This window comes from Vidua chalybeata, chromosome 3, assembly GCF_026979565.1.
Source record: "Vidua chalybeata isolate OUT-0048 chromosome 3, bVidCha1 merged haplotype, whole genome shotgun sequence".
Taxonomy (NCBI): Eukaryota; Metazoa; Chordata; class Aves; order Passeriformes; family Viduidae; genus Vidua; species Vidua chalybeata.
In genome coordinates this window covers 107722632-107743377 of record NC_071532.1, presented here as the reverse complement: position 1 = coordinate 107743377, position 20746 = coordinate 107722632, and the positions used below count along the sequence as shown (strand labels likewise).

Below are 20746 nucleotides of genomic sequence, written 5' to 3'. Positions count from 1 at the left end.
GGATGATGAAACTTGAAGATGGTAATGTTTGAGTAAAATTAGTACAGCAAATAAAACAATCATCTCCTTATCTCCTCCATATATGGAATTTCTTTTATTGAGAGGATTAGCAGGTATTTAACCATTATTTCTTCATCTGCCTCATACCAGCACATCTGACTTACATGAATAAAAGGACAAGTAAGATTTCAGCAAAGTGGCTTCTCTCTGGCTGTGCAGCAGAAGTCCTGCTGCATGATTCAGTCCTCTGGATTCCTCCACCTTTTAACAGCAAACATATCCCTCACTGCAACAGACGAAGCAGAGAGATTCTTCTGCAAGTGACACATTGAGCTGCAGAAATTCCCCTGTACAGCTGCCTGTTGCTACTGCTTGGAGTTCAACAGGTTCATTGGATTTCTCAGCTCAGGGACTGTTATTTTAACAGGTGGAACTACCTGGTGCTGCAAAACTGGAGACTCTTCCATGCTCCTGATAAATATGAAGCCATCCTGTAAGATAAAGTCAGTCTTTCTGTCTGCCAGAATCTAATGCAGATTCTGAAAAGCAGCAAGTTTGGGCTAATTAAAAACAAAACAACAAACACACACAACCCCCAACAAAAACAAACCACAAAAACCCCCACCAAAAAACAACCAAAATCAGCTACCAACTCAGCAAAGCTCCTTGGTCTCTGGAAAATGCCTAGAGCTCAACAACATTTGAAACTGAACATCTACAGAACATGATTAATAAAAACAAGTATTATAAATTACACCAGCTCTGCATGCCAAATCCAGTTTCCTAATCAGAGAACTTACTTCCTGGTTCCTTAGTCTTCCATCTGTAAATGAGAACACTTGGAACTTTCTACCTATAACATCACCTTGAGGTTTTCCAGCAGCTCCAGGTGTACAGAAGAGAAGGTGCCATGGAGATGCTGCTGCAGCATCCAGCTCTACACGGACCCACCCAGCTGTCTCTGCAAGGACAGCACAGCTGTTTGCTCCATCACAACTGCTACAATCAAAGGCTTCTCTTTGATTCAGCACCAGCAGAAATTCCATGTGGGGACAGTTAAAGGCATCACAAGGACACTGATGTTGTGAGAAGGTGGTCTGTGCTTCCAGGAATGGACATGGACAAAGCAGAAATCTGCTGGAATCCTAGATGGAAACCACAGGCTGGAGCCAAACTCCATGACTGCATGTGCTTTTTAGAGACATTGCCAATAAGGAAAAGAAAGGGGAGAAGTCTCCCCTTTCCCTGGGGGAAATTTTAATTCTGTTGGCCTTTAGAAGGAGAAATTGCCTATTGAAAATCGTATTAGTGGGGGAAATCTTCAGGAAAGGCTCATGCACACAATGCTGGTGCCACTATAAATATGTGCAAGGAAAACACACAGTCTTCCAGAAAGTGGCCATTGACTGGAGGCTTTGCTTGGCTGGTTTCTGGTCCTGTGTGTTAGCCAAGTGTTTGACAAACTGTGATCCAATTTTCTCAGTGTCTTTTTGCCAAGGAAGAATTCTCTGCTCAAGACCATACTGTCACGGTTGTTTGCACTCTAACATATGATTGGGCAGCATCTTCCAAAGCAAACAGGCTGTTGAGCACTTGAATGATCAAAACTGAGTAGATTATTTAAGTCCTGTGGTAGAATCATCCCTAGAAAATATTAAAGGAAGACCTCTCCAACCACAAAGCATTTATATTAGTCTATGAGCAAAAAAAAAAAAAAATTACTATAAATTACTAAAAAATTACTAAAGATACATAAAAGGTTGAGCAAAAAAATTACTATAAATTACTAAAAAATTACTAAAGATACATAAAAGGTTGTGCAGACCTCTGCCTCAGAACCTGCAACACTGCTCAGTATCAAATCTTAATCATGCTAAGCAGCAGCAAACAACATCAGTAAAATCTGAGACAAAAGAGTGCACATATACAGCACCTTTAGAAGAAAATGAGACTGGATCGCTCCAGACCTGAAAATAATGTGTCCTTGATATTTTTTTTTTTTTTTGAGAAGAGAAAGAACTTGAGTACTTTATCTCTCTCAGTTCTTCTAGGAATTTTATTTTAAATTTTTAATAATTTAAGTAATTATTTACTGAAAAATCAGTATCATACATGTATCCATATTACAAGTATGTCAATCTACAGCTGCACTGATTAATTCTTCAAATCTGCTTAGGAAAATCACCATCTCTTCAGTGCTCCTCACACAGGCTGGGCCATTTGTCAGTAGAATTCCAAGCTCCATCTTACCTTATTACCTGCCTTGAATTAATTCTGCACCTTCTACCAAAGTATTTGAGTTGTTTTTTTCTTTTAATTTGACAAATTACTCATTGTCTAGCTATCCTTATGGAAGGGAAATAATCTTCACGTGACTTCCAATAGAAAGGAGGATCAGAGAGAATACAAAGCCCTCTGACTTGCTTTGCTGTTCCCTGTTAGCATTAAAAGGGTGAAGAAGGAGAAGCAGAAGCTTTGCCATATTCAGAGGTCTGTAAACACCTGCAGCTGCCACTGACCTCTGGTGAAATAGCAGGACCCCCTTCTTCTGAGGCAAGGGAAAAGTGAGTACAAATAAGTGAAGATCAGCCTAAAGAGCATATTATGGCCTTTAGAAGTCTTACCATTCTATCATTTCTTTGGGAACTTCCCTAAAGAATTCAGCTGCCTTCACATAAGGGTGTTAGAAGGACAGAGACAAAGCCCAACCTGTGACTGGAACTGGGAGCACCTCAGTGGGCAGCAGCAATGGCTGCACAAGCCCCAGCTTTGCTGTCAGTCTCTGTGCTGACCCTGACGCCAAGCGCAGGGTCAGTGTCCTGGAAACAGCACTACAGCATTTGGAAAGCTCCTCTCCATTACTTGCTCCAGATCAACACAGACAGTAAGCAGAGATCAAATGACAAGCATGTTTATTTCTCCAGCAGAACTCTTAGATCATACAGATTTCACAGACTTATTTGCAATTAGAAAGAACTACCAACTACAGAAAATACCAAGAGAAGGTACAGAGCAGGCCTTTCTAGCCATCAGGGTATTTTTGGCAGTCATGCTGTTGTTTGGTTTCCTCCTTATAGCCCGTCTGTGAAGTCTTATGACTGTGCAACAGACTCTTCCCACGGATCAAGCTCACATGGCTAAGGAGAAGGATGTAAAGGCAGAAACCCAGAAACTCTCCCAGTAAGTCATGCTTCCTGCCACTGGACAGCTGGCACCATCCAGAGGGGCAGCAACACTTCTCCCCCTTTCTCCAGTTTTCTTCACTTGACTCTGGCCTCAGAGCACTTAAACTTTAAACCTCAGAACATCTTTGTGAATGAGCCACTTAGACAAGTGGAAAATTGAAATGGAGAGCAAAAACCACAAGCATCTAGTGCTTTTGCCCTTTAGACCTCAGAAGTTTAGACTGCTAAACCTCTCATAGGCAACTGCAGGACAATGACTGAACCGCCAACCCATCCATCCCAAACAATTCCTATTAGCAGGGTGCTCACAGATTGACAGAGATCCTGTTCCAGTGGGCATTAATCGTCCAAAGCAACAGTCCAAACAGTGAAATTATTCCTACTATTTCCCTTTGCTGCCTGGCTCATGTACACATTAGGTTTTTCCCTGTATTAAGATAATGGTCCCATCCACATTACATTACTCTCTTCAGGATGTGATCCATTTGGATCATTAGTATGTCTTCTCTCTTACAGTAGTGCCAAGTTACCCCAGTCCTATCTTGTTTCTGAATGGAATGGTCTGTATGAACAAAAATGAAGAGAGAATATGTTGAATTAATCATATAAAACCACATTGCTTAGAGTAAGAAATACAAGTTTAAATTCTCTTCCACTGTTTCAGTGATGTCTAGAATTTCTCTATTAGAAATAAACAAGATATTCATTACCTAATTGCTTATATAACAAAGATCATTACATGAAATTATCATCTAGAGGCACTGAAAGAATCTTAATTATCCAGGTGAACTTCAAAGCAGAACTGCACTTCGTGATTTCTCTGGTTGCCTTCTCAACTCTTCTAGTTCCTGATCTACAGTCAGTAGCATGTTGATTAGCCTGACCCAATTTCTGGATTAGAAAAGACAACTCAAAGCAGCAGCTGATCAGAAGTGAAGGGCTTGTTGGATGGGTTTGTGGCTGCCAAATCCACGGTGTCAGTGCTGGGGGCCAGCTGCCACTGCCAAGGTACCCATACAAGCCTCTGTTCATCGAAAGGATGAGCAGCTCCAAATGCAGCAACTAAAAAGCTTTACCTTCAAGTACTAAATAACTGCTCCCCTGTTCCAGAGGCCAAATGGAAACAGAGTGTTTCCAAGCCTGACTGCCAGATGCTAAGAGCATAATGCCTACAGAATAAGGTCTCCTCCAGAGGTGGAAAAGCAGCAATAAGCTGGAGAGCTCCCTCTGCTCCAAGTCCTGTGCCCAAAGCCAGATTTGGGTAAGAACTCCCCAGCTCTGAGGGACCGATGTTCTTGAGAAGTGGCAACTTCCAGGAGTCCCCACTGTCACCTGCTGTGGAAACTACTGCTCCAGAGCCTCAACACTCCAAGCTCTGCTACTGCAGTCCTGGCAAGCTCCTCAGACTCCCAGCCTGCAGCTGTGGCCAACATGTGCTGCAAAGTGCAGAGCAATGGCTCTGTGTTGCCAGCACCCTTCTCCCAAGCCTCATGGGAGAACAATGGCTCAGTAACACAGCATCCTCCTCCCAAGCCTCATGTCTGTTCTAAACCTAAACTGAAATTAAAGTGAGATATGCTGTAAGCATATCCCAAACCCTGAACACAACCCTTACTGATATCAGAGAACTATTCTACAGGACTAACAGCTCACCTTAGCAAATCTCACCAAGCACCACATGTATTCTAAGATCTTCTATCTCTGTTCTACCACTGAGGGAACATTCCCTTCACACAAGGAGAAGATTCCCTGCAATAAAACCTTCTGTTGGAGAAGTGACAATCAGTTGTCAATGCTACCTGTGCCTTCAGCCTGACCCACGGAACGTCAGGGTAGGTGAAGACAGGAATTCACAGGGTAGGTGAAGATAGGAATTCTGTGCTTGCTTTTGCTCTTCAACTTCCACACCCATCTTTTCTCAGCAACAGCATCCTTCCTTTTTAACCCTAATTCTGTTCCTCATCCTGTCAAAGTCAACATAAACTTTTCTATGCTGTGACCACACTGTCATCAAAAAACCTCACTTTGAAGTGAACCCTTTTGCATAACGAAAAAAAAAAAAAAACAACAACAACAAAAAAAAGCCATACTGTTTTTTTCCCTGCAATTCTCCTGGAAGTGAGCAAAGAGCAATAGGTATCTCTAGCTTTACATTATCAGCAGCAGTGAAATTTTCACAAAGAGGGTGCCCACACTGCAGGCTGCTGCATGGGGAGCCTGGGGATGAGCACAGAGCTGGCCACAGCCTTCTCAACAGAGTTTGGGGACAGGCCAGTAGAAAGGGGCTGCAGGGAGCCGTGGGTCACGGAGCACACACTGCTTACAGCCTCTAAGCCAGGCAACTTCGAAGTAGACTTTGTGTTTCTAAGCTGCAGTGCAGTCTGCAGTGCAGTCCTCACTGCAAATATACCCAAAGTCTTTGCAATCAACATTTTAATTCAAACATAAGAGAGGAAAAAAGCAAAATAGGACAGTTTTAACCAAAGCAAACAAGGTACAGAAAGTCCAAGTAACACAGAAATGTTACAATTCCTCTAATGTCTCTATAAGCCTTTTGTTCTCTTACCTAATACTCCTGGCCCACACTTTATAGATGCTGCAACTTAAATCAGGCTAATCTAAATCTTACCCAAGTCACTGGAATGCTTTCTGCTGATTTATGTTAGTCAAAATTTTGCTTTTGCATTGCTACTGACATAAGAGTAGCATGAGGATACAAGACGCTCACTACAACTTTAATTTCTTGCATAGTTTTACATCTTACATCAAACATGGACCAGACACTGAAAGACCCAGGTACAAGATCATATCAATGCAGGTGTAAATCCTACATGTTAAAAGAAAATGCTCTCAAGTGAAAAAAAAAAAAAAAAAAAAAAAGAGAATACAAAAAGAAAATAAAAAAAAAAAGAAAAAAAAAAGAAAAAATGAATAAGCAGATAAACATTTTACTACTTCAAAATAATACAAGAAACATGTCCCAGTTCAGGCAAGACTCCTCACCTGAATAATTCCTCTGAATTACTCACTTTTTCATCTCTAAATTCACTATTAAACTGTTAGGAAAAAGCTTCTTAAATTAAGAAGAATCTCTTGATGCCAACACAAAAGCATCTGTATAATGTATAAATGATCTCACACAGTAACAGACTAACAGGCAAATAAAAAACCTCAGAGCCTCTTGCAAATCAAAGTAGTTTTATTTCCAGTGGCTTCAATGTTTGACTCAGAACCAAACAGAACAGAGGTTCAAAATTTGTCCTCCAATTGGTAAATCCTTTTTACCCTGTTCCAGTCTTTCAATACTAAGAACCATCAGATTAGAAACTAATTTTGTCTGTACCTTTGTCCTTTATAAACTGCTGAATATCACTGTATTACATCTATGAGCTCTTTCAGATGATCTGTGAAAAGCATACTTAGGATTCCTCTTTCAAACTTAATTTGCAGTGATTTTTTTGCAGTAATATGAGAATAAATGAAAAAGATAATTGATTTCAACAGTAAGCAATTACACACAATGACTTTTCTACAGCAGTTGTCTAATTAAGAGACTATGAGCCCTGAATATCAAGCCTTAGATTTAAGCATTATTTTTCAGGTATGCATATGATATGCAAGATGCATAACTTTTTGTGTTCTGTTACACTGCAGATGCACAAGGATACTTACTACAAACTTTCAGCCCTTCACAAAAAAAATATGTTTTCATATTTGATTTTAATGTGAAGGAAAGAAACAGCTACTGTTCAACTGAGTAAAGATATCTGAAGGTTATCAACATCAATAAATAACATTTATGGCAAGGCTGATCTAAAAAGTGACACTGGACTAAAAATAACTAGACAAAATTAACAATGAAATATTTTTTAATGAATATGAAACATGCATAGGCACAGATGTCAGTTATATAACCCATTTCTTACATCATTAAAGAGTAAACACCAGGCTATTCTTTCAGCTTATCAAAACACAGTAAAAAGCAGGCACATTTGCTCCCCTAATTAGCCGATTTTTTAAAACTGCGTTACTTTTACCACCGCAGCAGACTCTCATCTGCCCCTTATTGCTACATACAAATGCCTATTGTTCCCAAAGGCTTTTCTAAGAAGCAACAAAAGGATTGCAGGCGCATACCTTAACCTCTTGGCTGGCAAAAACCTCCACATCAACCCCACAGGCAACCAGAGTAGAAACATCACAGTCCATGCTACGGGCTGGCATCCCCCGCCTTTGTACACAGAGTTAGGCAAGCTCAGAGTCACAAAGGATGTAAGAAAACGACAAAAGAATAAAAAAAAAAAATCTTCAGTACTGCAATTGAACAGTCCAAGATTCAGTTTCAGCGCTGGCAATGCCTGCAAGCCTCCAACACGAGCTCTGTGCACTTAAAGTGAGTTGCTGGTTGCCTGTCCCCCGTACACCCACCAACTGAGCAGGCACAGCATAGTAACAGCGCTATTCCATCTCTCATGGCAATGACATCACCACAAAGACTGACATAAGCTAAATCTATTTTTTCAACCCTTTTATCTCTCGGCAGCACAGTGGATCAAATTGAACATGATTATGTGCTAAATCTGAACTCGGACTAAATCAATTCAAGCAGCGTTCACTGTCAACTGAGTCATAGCTGTTGTTTCAGCTGAGTGCTTATGGTGGCAAAAAAAAAAAAAAGAGATCGCCTGACACTGAAAGCTCCACTCCTGAGTAAATTAACCCACCCTTTAAAGCCACTAATCTCAAGGTAACATTTGTTACTTTACTATACTTGAAAATTTACAGTGAAGCACTAATAAAAAACCCCTCAAATCAACAAAATCTCAGCACTCTGCTTTTAATAGCTCTAAGTCCTCTTTTTTAATAAAGCACACTCTACAACCCCACACACGGGATTAGAGAACATCTTGTCCTGTCATCAGCAGTGATCAACACACTGCAAATTTGATGCCAGTGCTTCGCATCCACGTTGCACTGTGACTCATGCCCAGGAAGATCAGAGGCATGTCTGTGTGCGGTTTGGAAGTCAATACCCCTTCAAAGAACAGAACATGAAAATTTCCTTGAAATTAGGACTTCACACTAGGCAAACTTTACACCATCCATCCTAAGGGTTAACCCTTCACAAATAGAACTGCGTTCAACAAAAGAAACAAGTAGAAGTGAAGACGCTTTACACCTGCTGACTCAGTGATCTGTTTATTCTTTGCAAATTTTATCATTTTTTAAATGATAGAAATAAAATATCTACATGTCCAGGACTTCTAAAGTGATCTTTATCCCAGACTGGCACCATTATTTTTTCTCTACCATTTCATTTTTGTGATCCATAAATTACTATTAATTGTTGTAGGCCTAGAATTGGCATTTATGGATGCATCAGATTAATAAGGAGAATGAAATATTTAACTACTGGTATGAACCTAGGAGTAGCTTATGGCTCAGTGTAAGAGACTGCTCTGCTTACCTCCACTTCACTCACAAATAAACTCCTAATTATACTAACATTAGGTGTTAGGAGGAAATTCTTTACTGTGAGAGGGCAGTGACATTAGATGTTGAGACAAATGAGCCAAAATCACTTGTCATAGCATTCTTTTTCAAGTTCTATTAAATAATTTTCTCACTTTTCAACTTAAATTCATAGCAACCTCCCCAGCAGTAATCACAAACTAAGATCCATAGGCAGGACAAAAACCTATCCCACCACTAAATATTTTACAAACCCAGACTATACAGACCAGCAGAAATGGATATGGCAGCAGAAGGCAGAAAATGAATCAATATTGTTTGTCACAATTATCAATTCCTTTGTGCACTGGTCACTTAATCACTGTCAAGATTTTTCATAAACCACAGGAAACCAGTTTTTAGAAAGAATTTGAAGTTAACATTTTTGTGAGTGTTTATAGGACCTTTTATTCCTACATTTGAATATAATATGTATGTGCTAACAGAGAAAAAAATCCATAAAGGCCTGATTGAGGTTGTAGGCAGACAGCAATGGAAAAATCATGGCATCAGAAAAGTGAGAAGCCAGTAAGTGCTACCAAAGAGCTGGAAGGAAACACTGAAAGCAAAGATGAGTCATGTGTCTGAGTCTTATGAAAGTTTTAACAGTGATGGACCAACAGGATGAAAACAAAACAAGCATTTGGGAAAGGAAAAATATCAAGAACCAGATGATGATGGTCTCTAAGGTCCATAAAGGCATCCAGAGTGAGGGTGATGCCTGGCCTGAGTGTGGTTCCACAGCAGTAATGGAAAAAAGATCTTACATTATAGAGCTGCACTGCATAGTCCTGGAATTCTTTTTTTTTCCTTTCTTGTTCTTTAAAAACTGTCACCTATCAATTTCAATAGCCTTTATCTTCTTATGAAAACTGGCACCTGATGTGCAAACTGACCTGTTCCACTTCATGATTATTCCCGCACTTCCACTGTTCATCTCCTTCCAAAAGAGAATCACTGCAAATTTTCCACTCAATCTGAATAAGGAAACCTTACTGAGATCACAATTACTTTCATTTCTTACTTTTTCTTGCCTATTCCAAAGTATAACCTAATTTTTCCCCTTAAAAATCACTCTAGCTCACTAGGGTATTTTAGTGAGCTCTTTACAAAGATAACCTAGTTGGTTTTGCCTCTCAAAAACAAAGATTACCTAACAGAAGAACTCTACAAAGCTTTTGAGTACCCCAGCTAATATCTTTCAATATATGTCATATTCTATTTGTTACTGCTCACTTCTCATCTGAAATCAAGACATGTTCCTATATGAATGGGTTTTTTTCAGGGTACTCCACAATTCCTTGTAGTCTCACCTAATGTTAATGAAAAATTTATTATTGAATGCATTAAAATTGGTTAATATTGGCTTATTTCTCCAGTTCAGGAGACTTTCTTTTCATCCAAATTTAAAGAAAAAAGCATTTCAATTTCTTTCATAAGATTTCTTAACTCTGTCTCCAGATGGTCTTGCTAATTTCAGTTCACCGAATTCCCAAGAAAAAATGAAGCCACATTTCATTAATATTTTAAAGTATTATATTTAATAAATATATGAATTTGATATAGATAGACCTGCACTTCAGCATTGTACTGATACTCATTCAGTATCACAAACTGGTACCACAATGTAACTCTACTGCCATCCCTCACCAACTTTATATGGAGTTTAAGACCATAACCATAAATTCTGAGAACAGAAAGTAGAGAGGTTTGAACAGTTATTCAGAAACTTCTTAATTTGTTTCAATGTTTGTCCATAGCAAGAGTTGTGCATGGAATTCAAGGGGCACTACTCGCTACTGTGAATATCTCAGGAGGCTGAATTTAGGAGCAGTTGAGGCTCATTTGTAAAATCAGGCTGAGCATGGAAATACCAAGTTTTCACAGTTACACGCATAGGCATCAGACAGGTTCTAGAACTCAGAGCAATATTCCAGGTTATTGTTCCTTCACAAGCACCACAGTAACCATAGCATCACTAGACTCTGATGATTAACACTTGATGATCAGGTCCTATATTTTATTCAGATTTTATATTTTCATTTCCTCAACCAGAAGGAAAATAATAGCAATGCCATTCCAGCCAGGAATCTTCCTTTCAGGATCTGTACAGTTCCTGGGACAACATAGCCTTTACTCCTGTGTGTGGAGTTGTTTTCCTCCTGTAGTTCCAGCTGTGTCTCACTTTAACACATATGAGCAGCACCACAGATTTAAGATTTTCAAGCTCAGCTCTCAAGTCATTAAAACAACTGCTGCAAAATCTTGACCCTCCTTTTGCAAGCGAACTACTACTGATTTAACCTTAGGGCAATTTCACTGGCTCTGGACCTCACAGTAACATCAGCCACATGATAACCAAAGCCAGCAGCTAAATTCAGATCTTGACTTTTTTGCTCTATGGATGAAGCTTGTGCTTGTTATCACTGGTACTAGAGGGGTTATTTCTGTAGCAGCTCTGCTTGCAGGTGCAAACTTCACTAGGTCAATGTACAAATCCAGAAAAATAAAAAGGAGGCCTCCATCAATGACCCTTTGAGGGCTGAATGGAACACTGGGAATGGATTCACATTATGGCTGATTGAAGTGCTTTTAATGATGTGCATCTCTATCGATCTTGTTCAGCCTACTACACAAGTAAACCACATTTAAACCATGCTCCTACCTATCAGTAGGAATATACTTTTACAAATATAATCTCATTTTTAGTGGAATTATAAATGATATATACTTTCAAAACCACATAAAAATTTAGAAATGTAAGAGACAGTCCTGAAAAAATAAATCCAGAAAGACAGTTCTTCCAATTTCTTTGTCTACAGCAGAAGATAAAAAAGGCCAACCACAAACGTTCTTCAGGAGCAAAGTCAGCTCCTTCAAAGAGCTGTTTCACAAGGACATCGAGAAAATAGAACACCGAAGACTGGGCAAGGTTCAGCTCACCCATAGAAAGAATTTTTTTTTTTTTCTCATGACAGTGAGCATTGGCTTGTGCTAAGGTCAATTACCCCCAAAACAATGGAAGCACCAGACAAATCCAGCCAGAGGAACACACTAGCAAACAGAATGGCCATCAAACTGCTCAGAAATGTATATTTTAAATAGAACATTTAACTACCATTGCAGTAAATAAGGAACACTGAACTATCCAACAGCTACAAACCCACTGATTTTGCCACGATGAGTCTGACCCCCAAGTTAAAGTTTCTAAATTGATGCCAAGTTAAAGTGGCATCGATTGTGGCAAAAAAAGGACTCCAATTCACCCCTTCTCAAATGAAATAATCATTCCTATGAAGACTTTTAAAGACACAGAATCTTGACCAGATGATAAAAGTTAAATTAAATTTAGAATAATCCTAAATCAGTAAATTCCTCATACATGCAAAGACTTTTGATTTTAGAAAATGCCTTGGCTGGCTTTGCTTTCAGGAAAGGTAGCTTTTCTGTATTTTAAGTGATATTTTGCTTTTCTGTAGGTAATAACTTTCTGTTAGTCATGCTTCTAGGTCTCGGAATCTGAGGGCATCCAAGAAAATAAAACAAATCATCAGCATTAGGAAGGATTTCTCCCTCTTTAATAAAGATAATACCAAACAACTCAAAGGCCTGCACATGATGGGAAAATACTTCAGTGACTGCATAAACAACTGTGTCAGTCAGGCAGCATCACTCTGCTGTCTCATTCAGCTACACACAAGCTGCAACTGTGAGTCAGAGCTGCTCAATTATTTTAACGTGGCTGTACCATTCATAGTCCTTCGCTTCCAACTAAATTCAGGGACGTGTGAGGGGGTGGAAATCTGTGCGTGTGTTCTGTCAACTCAGAATGGTTACAAATCCTTTTCTGTGCCAGATCCACAAAGGAAAACAACTGTTATGGTCCCAAATTGCAAACCTCTCTCTCTGGTAAAATAAACTGCTGCAGTTCAGGAGTCAAGACATCCTTGATTCGTCCGGTGAACCACGACCACCTACAGAATACATAACACACACATGAATCCCTGAAGAAGATCATAATCCTGCAGTGTAAGCTGAATTTATTTGCAGCCTAGCTACACAGGATCATTGATAAATTGCATAGGTTTCAAATTAAGAGAACTAAACATAGATCCCCACATGCTGGTGTACACATTGCCAGTATAAGCAACAGATTTAGGAATTAATTTCATGGCTCCAGCATGGATAGCTAATGCAATGGGAGATGCCTAAGGGTATCCAAGATACACATACAGGCTTGACAGACATGATCCAGGACCTCTGGAACATCCCCCTCCTCTGAACCATCAGCCAGAGGCCCCAAGAGGTTCTTTAAGATATTTAAATTAGCACTTATTATTTGGGCAACTTCAAGTTCAAGGTACTCCATGGACTATTAGAGTGGGATTTTGCTGATCAATCACTTGCTGTGTAGTTCAGGATGGACTGAATTTCTCTCCAGCCTCTGACTGCTAATGAGATTTTCAGCAACTACAACAGAAACATAAGCATCTAGCACATATGTACAAGCTGATGCTGTAATTTAAGTGCTAATCTATAGCTGAATCCTACACATTAAGTTATCACTGTTCCTCAATTTCTCCAACAGCAAGATAGGAATGGTGATACCTGCTCTGCCAATGCATCCAATATTAATGAGCACACATAAAACAGGTTTTTATGCTGTCTTTAATTTTATAAAAGTAATAATGACTGAAGACTATGAAACAGGTGAAGTCCTTACATATGTTTATTCTTGCAGTACTTGAAAACAGAATTAAAACCAGGTCCCATAAGGATTCTGTACGAGATTCACACACACAGAGGATGCCAGGCCAGTGCTCTGACAGCTGCAGGAAACTGAAATCCCAAGCACCTCCCTCAGTTCCCAGTGGGAAGATGGAGGTGCTCAGGGGCTGTCACAGGAATAAGACACTGAAGAAATGGATTCAGTTCTTCATAAGAACTAACTTTGTGACCTTGGATGAAGAGCATGCAGGAGCACACATTCAGAACGGCTCAGAGCTTTGTGTTTATTTAGATTTTAAGTGTAATCTGGGCAGGACAAGGACTCTCCATTACTATTTGTTATTTTAATGGATGATGCCAGTTGGAATTGGTCTGTAATGCTCCTGCCTAAAACTGTGATTTGCAGTTATCCACAAGCTCTGTTAACAGCTTCAAAGTGTATTTTAAAATCATTTCCATTTACCTTTACTTGTCTCAGACTAGCAAGGGTATTTAACATGCCTGTATGTTTTCCTTGTCATTTCAGATGCTTCATCACAGCAAAATGCCCTTGAAAGAAGAGCCTGGAATACCAATGCTCACTGCTGTGAGAGACCAACCTTATCTCTCAACTGCAGCTCTGCACAGGACATGCAGGTGAGAGATTTAATGGCTGTGCTGAGAGAAAACAGCCTTTACTGCCAAGCAAGCAAAAGCAGCCCAGTTCAAAGGGAAAAAAAAAAAAAAAAAAAAAAAAAAGAGAGAAAAAAGCCCACTGTCAAACAGCATGCAGTCAGACAGTAAATAATGAAGCAATGCATAATAGATTTCTTACGTAAATTGCTATTTTATCCTGATATTATAGGGTGGGATTTATTTTACTGCAACACTTTAAAACAAATAGTCTCTTCTATTAATCCCCAGATTAAACTGCAGGCAAAAAATAAGGTGTTGATACTTAACATTTGCCATATACAAATAGTACTTCTTGTCTTCATTATAGGTGACACTATTGTCTATTTTGATAAATCCTCTGCTATTATTGTTTTATTTATGTTGAAAAGACAGATGGAGATTATATACAATGAGACCTAAAAGTCAGGTATAGAGATTCCAATGGCTCTAAAGGGAAGTAGGAAAAGAAGAAAGAAATCTGAGTAATTCTAAGATACTAGTGCACTTGTAATGTATTTATAAAATGGATTTATCCTAGTTTCTCCTTACAAGACTGATTTCATTGATTTCACAAACAGAAGAAGGAGACTACAATGGGCCATTTCAGAGCCTGTATCTTATTTGAAGACAGATCAGATTTAGTTTCCCCCTTTTCCTCTCCCTAAACCCACACTTATTTTCCTAACTAGAACTCAAGAAACAGTCTTCCATTGACGCAGCCCAGGAAAGGACCAGACCCAGTTCTGTTCCTATGTTTTGAACTCTCAGTTTATTCAGTATCTCCATATTTTTATGAAGTGTGATACAGCTCTAAAAAGACATCAACAAAAATAAAACAATTTAAAAATTGAAGCAGAACTAGGTCCTATACAGACATTTCATATATGAGGTATCAGTGTGGTTTCAGAAGGTATTTAGAACAGTTCCAAACCATTTAGTTATTTTATAATGTTGGTCCACTCTATAATATAAAAGAGCTTGACAGTGCATTGTCAATATTAAATTGACAGTAATTAAATAGCAAATACATTAAAGTACAAATGAGTGACAGAAAATTGATCTTATTTCAAAGCAACTGATCTATATTTAAACAGTCAGCTTCCTTCTGAAACATGGAGCTTCAAACAATGAGCCCAGATGCACGATATTCCGCAAACCAAAGCATCTTTCAGTTGTAGAACATTTCCATACAAAAATTCCAACTCATTCTACTTTTGATAGGAAAGTAGAAAAGGAAAAAAGGTTTAGGAAAGCCAAAGGCAGAAGGGGGAGAACGCAAATATTGGGTCCAACTAACCTACAACAAGTTTAGCTGCTACTTTAGAATATGGTTTATTTGTAGGTTGGTTGTTTGGTTTTTTGTTTTTTGTTTTGTTTTTTTTTTTTTGTTTTTTTTTTTTGTTGGTTTTTTTTTTTGTTTTGTTTTGTTTGTTTTTTTTTTACTTTAAGCAATTGAGTTTTAATCAGAAGCCCCTGTCAAAACTGGAGAAATCAGAAATAACTGTTTCTGTGAAGTTCTATAAAGCTTCTTGTTTTCTTAGAAACAAGATTTTCTCACCCTCTACCTTTTTATTTTTCCATAGCTTCTTGTAATCTAGTTTCTTTGCACCAAAGTAAATCCAGTTTATGAACTTGTTTAACTTTGGGAATATGCTGGTTAATTTTCTGTAGATTTCACATTAAGTGGCTACACATATTTGGGACCTAGAACTAATTCCTAAACCACACCTGCAGTTACTCCAGGTAACTAGGTCTGCCAGGAATACTCTAAGCTTGGTTTTGAGACCCCGTAGCACACAACAGTCCACATCTGTGCAGGTATTGTGGGCCATGTTTAAGATCTTTCAGTTCCCTCCACTCCCAGCCACACTTTCTCAACCAAAGATACTTTCTAGAGCCTAATGGACCCGTTCCATTTTTTTTTTTAACTATATTAAAACATTCCAATTGCAAAGGTCAAAAACCCATATAATCACTGGATCTCAGAAACTCTAAAGTAAAACTTTCATGAAGTCATAACTTTAGTCCCACAGCAACTGCCTTTGACTTGTGCATGTCCAGATACACAGATGCAGACCCAATAATCTGATGTGAGTTGTACTCTATAGCCCAGTCCATCTATCACTTTGTCCAACATAGATTTAAACATCCAAATGAGGGAAGTCTTCAACAGAAATGGTAGTTAAAATTATCTGTTAGTACACGATGACTTTACCTCCTACTCAGTTCTGCATTCCTAATCATGACCACTTGTGCCCTACTTAATTCTACTCTAACTTTTGCTCACAACTTTATCACAGCTACCTTCAACTCATCACCAAGCAATGCATATTTAGTTATGTTTGTATTTCTTCACAAGTAAGCTCATCAAATTATCTGAGACTATTTATTGGTGATTTATCTTTAATTTACTAATTATTTTTGCACTGTTAACAAAATTTCACAATAATATTCTATTCTGGTTACATGAATCAATTCACAGAAGTTTTGAATACAACTCCAATTAAAAGCTTATCACATAGCTATAGACCACTTAATTTTCTCTTAAGTCACTTAAATTAGAGCAATGCAAATAAGCTATGAATGGAGTGCCAGCAGTGAAGCACTCAAAAATTTCAGCCATTAAAGAGCTAATCCAATAGCCTCATTTTTTATACAGTGCCCAGTATCTCAGTTAAGGGAGAAAAAGTGTCTGACTAAAAAACTCCAGTCCTCTCCACCTTGTGCCCTTTGATGTGAGGTGTTCCATACTAATGTTTACCATAAAATATGAATTTGTTTCAACAGTTTCTTCTCCCTTGCAGCAAGCAGAGCTTATTGCAGAAAGCTGATTGCTTCCCCATTGTTGAAAAGACAAAAGTTATTTAAGTATTAATTTTCAATTTATTATGAATTTTTAGAGAAGTATCTATGCATTTTAGTCATAAACTGAGATTTTACAGTCAGAACTTCATATTCATCCTTCAACTAGAGATGGACAAGCAAAATCCTACTTCGGTTCACTTGAGATCCCACTAACTACGTTACAATTTTCTCAGGTCACAGAGATAAATTTAGGCTCAGATGCTACAACACATAGCAAGAGGCACCCTGGCTCTACCACCTGCTCTCTCAAAGGATCACTTGGAACTGGTTTGTTTCGTTCCATGGCCCTGGTTTCATCGAGTTGAACAAGAAGAGATTCTTGCTCCACAATGTGTGTAACACAGGAAGGTCACAACTCTTTAAATTAGCACTTAAAAGAGTGCTAAAGAGAGTTCTAACATTGGATGATATCCAGTGATAGCAACCCCTTCTCAGGGCAAGGATAAGCCCTGCAGCTGATGCAGTGATTTAGACTAGGAACAAATCTCAGTGTGTCTCAAGCATGTTTGTGTTTCTGGGACACATGGAGGCAACTGAAGACAGTCATGGACCACAAAACATTCCTTGAAGGTATCTGAATTACAATTTGAACAAAGAATAGTGTCTTATCTTTGGACATAGCAACTGAAAGAGTTACTATTTTCTGTTCTGTTGATGTCCTTGTAAATCTTAAAAGGTGATGGTCATGTCTGGTTGCCATTTACAAAGTATTTTACATACATCAACAATGCAGCCAAATTTCTGAAGGGACATGGACCAGGCCATGTACAGTGATCAGATTTTAAAAAGAACCAATTTCCCAATAAAACAATTCCTGTATCAAGTTGCAGGTTGTCTCAGGGCAGTCTGCTATGTTAGACTGTACTAAAAGAAGCCCACTGAAGCCTTCAAGGCATCACATTCACTGTAGTGATGGACATAATATATAAAATTTGCACAGAAAAAGACCCTTACTAAGCACCATAAGACTCCCATCAGTCTGCCAAGGCTACGAGCCAAGGGAGTGCAGTGGTCACGGACCAGGGGCACTGTACAGCCACAGGGGCTTACACTGAGCCCACCCTGGCAGCAACACAAACCCACAGGGACTGAAACCGCACTCACTGATGCAGACACATATTGTGGTATCCCTAAAGACAGTCCCAACTTGCTGCCTTGTTTCTGTAAAGGAAAGGTGGCTGACAAGCAGACAGGTTTCTATACTAACATCCTCTTACACGTAGAGTTAGTTACAAAGCTGTAAAATAAATGTTTAAAAGCTACTAAATATCACAGGATCATAGGAGGGACCTTTAAAGGTCATCTTCTCCAACCCCCCTGCAATGAGCAATCTGTCAAATCTGACCTTGGCTATTTCCAGGGATGGGGCATTTTGAAAGTAGAGATTACAAAAGCTTTTCTGGAAGACAGAGTAGTTACCAATAAAAAATCATGCCACAAAGAATCTTCAAGGCACTGCTAGGATTTTTTAAACATCAATTTAAGTCTAGAAAAAAATTATTTAAATTTTAATGGCCCACATTTTTGACTTTTCCTCTAATGCCTTTGAGCTATTCCCCAGTTACAACTGCTATATTTCAATTTGCTAATTAAATTCTTCCATTTTTGGATAAACACAAAATAATTATTTTTGCTGGTTTATTTACTACTATACAAATTTCTGAAGTAAAACATTTATGCAAGCTTAATGCTCAAAACCAACAGCAGTTCCTCTGCCCCTAAAATGTAGGCAGAATTACAGGTTAAGAACTATTTTAGCAGTACTTCTAGAGGAAAAGGTGATGAAAGCAACATTTTTTCAAAGCAAAATTTTAAAAGGCAGAGAAAGAACCCAGAGGTATTTTTTCTATTGTTTAAAAGTCATTATTCTCAAACAGTGATTGTATAATCCACAGGACAGCTGCATGCTGCAACCAATAGAATATTTTTTTAATATGCAATAATTTTCTGTCTATAATTCTTTACATGTATTAATGATGGAGAATTCAGTTGTACAGAATTTGCTTTGTCTGGAATTAAAGTATTACTTCCTTTGGTGAATGGGAAGCCAGAGTCACTGGTATTTACAACAAGAATCTATTAAGTAACAGAACACTGCAGAACTTACATAAATAAAAGTGGCCTGAAGTCCATGCAGTTTTAAATTCAAAGGAAAAGAACAAACAGATCCCAGACAGAGATTTCAGTCTTCAAAATGGCAGATAACAGAGAATCAAACCCAAGCTTCTTTCTTTCCACTACCTCAGACCTCCATTTATCAATGTACAGAATCTGCTGCAATCTGGAAAACCACTCAAATGGCTGAACTAGAAAAAGAGACTCCTGTGTTCTCTCTACATCCTGTTTTTGCAGAATACAGCTTTCTAACCATATAATCTTGTCTCTTAAATTAATTTTGAGATCTCACTATTTGAGTGCTTTTTTACTTTAGTGCATTGTTTACAAATTCTATTAAAAAACATCTGAAACTTTCACCCCAAATCAAAAGCAGGGGGTTAGGACAACCTTAAATTTCATCAACCTGCAATTGTGTCACCAACTCATAAAACCCTGTGACTGGACAAACATAAATACAGCTTTCTTAAATACAGGCAGAAATGTGGTAAGAAAGCACAAGCCTGCACAAATTCAACAGACATTTGGAAGGTGTTTTGAAAGAGATCATTGCAATCCATACACCTGAATGCCAAAATAAAGCAGCAGAAGTTTAAAGTTGGACTCTTTTTGAAGAGAATTTTTAATAGATTTTTGTCTAGTATGGTTTATTTCAGAAAAATGAATGGGGGATCACATATAATAAATAATTTCAAACAGAAAATTGCTAATGCAGACAAGGCAGGATTGGTGCAGAACAAAGTGCAGAAGAGGAGAACACTCCCTTCAGTGCTAGCAGCAGAAGTACCAGTCCATGGGAAGGTTGTGAATATCTCCTATTGAGTTGTATTATTGGCAGCAATTTTATCTGTCATGTTCATGACAACCCACGTGTGACCCACAACAACTCACAAACAGGTCAGCACCCACAAATCCACCGATGGCTCAAAGTCCTCAAAGCATGAAAGATCAAGATTGGAACCAAAGGCTGACCAGGACCAACAACCCAGGTAAGGTAACATAATTAACATGTGGGAAAAGCCACTGCATTCCTAGGTTTCAGCAGCAGAATACTTCCTGATAAAGAAAGACAAGTGATTATGTCACTTCACAACACCTCAGCACAATTTAAAGAGAGAGAGAGAGAAAAGATGACTGTGGCATGGGACGTGAATAACTCCTGTGATTGAAGAACAAGCTCCAAGATGTCTGTGAGAATGTTAACAGGACAGGATGATTGGCACTGCTGTGGGAAAGAAAAAGACAGGAGTGATTTGAAGGATTTTTAAGTGTGGGAGGGAATAAATGCAGAGCAAAGAAGGCGATAAATTTGAAATGGAAATGTAAAACAGCAGCACGAATACGTAAGAGTGATTGCGTTGGAGAGGAGGAAAAAGAATCCTGAGCACATTCCTATCTCACACCATTTTACATCTTCCAGTACATCAGAATCACAGGCACAATGATTCACAGGGAAGATGCTTAACAGTGATGCTGAATAATGAAATAACCTGGGAGAAAGTGTGGGAGTCTTGACACCCAAGTGCGTGGTCAGCTCAGCTCAGAGGCTGCACTGGTCAAATACATTCCTGCAGCCACAGAACCAGGGAAAGAACAGTTCTTAAGTTTGCTGAGCAGATAAACTTCGATTGATTGTCTGGGCCTGCCACCTGGAAGAGGTGTTTGCAACACACTCAGCATAAAAGAAC

General features: G+C 38.7%; 1 protein-coding gene and 1 long non-coding RNA gene across 7 annotated transcripts in view; both read right to left on the bottom strand.

The window, feature by feature from the left end:
* The window catches only part of RCAN2 (regulator of calcineurin 2), an 85102-nt gene that overhangs the window by 34736 nt on the left and 29620 nt on the right, over window positions 1-20746 (bottom strand). For 3 of the 6 annotated variants that reach the window (XM_053939090.1, XM_053939093.1, XM_053939094.1), the window contains one exon: window positions 12595-12670. The exons of 2 other annotated variants lie outside the window; for them this stretch is intronic. In XM_053939090.1, the coding sequence (XP_053795065.1) occupies window positions 12595-12670 (76 nt within the window). Of the gene's footprint in view, window positions 1-7322; window positions 7670-12594; window positions 12671-20746 lie in introns of those variants that run through there. One more of the 6 variants, XM_053939095.1, reaches the window with a different exon arrangement.
* LOC128786082 (uncharacterized) lies at window positions 110-1580 on the bottom strand. The gene is made up of 3 exons (XR_008430172.1): window positions 866-1580; window positions 438-491; window positions 110-286 (listed from the first exon to the last, which is right to left on the bottom strand). It is a non-coding gene; the product is annotated as an uncharacterized LOC128786082 (long non-coding RNA).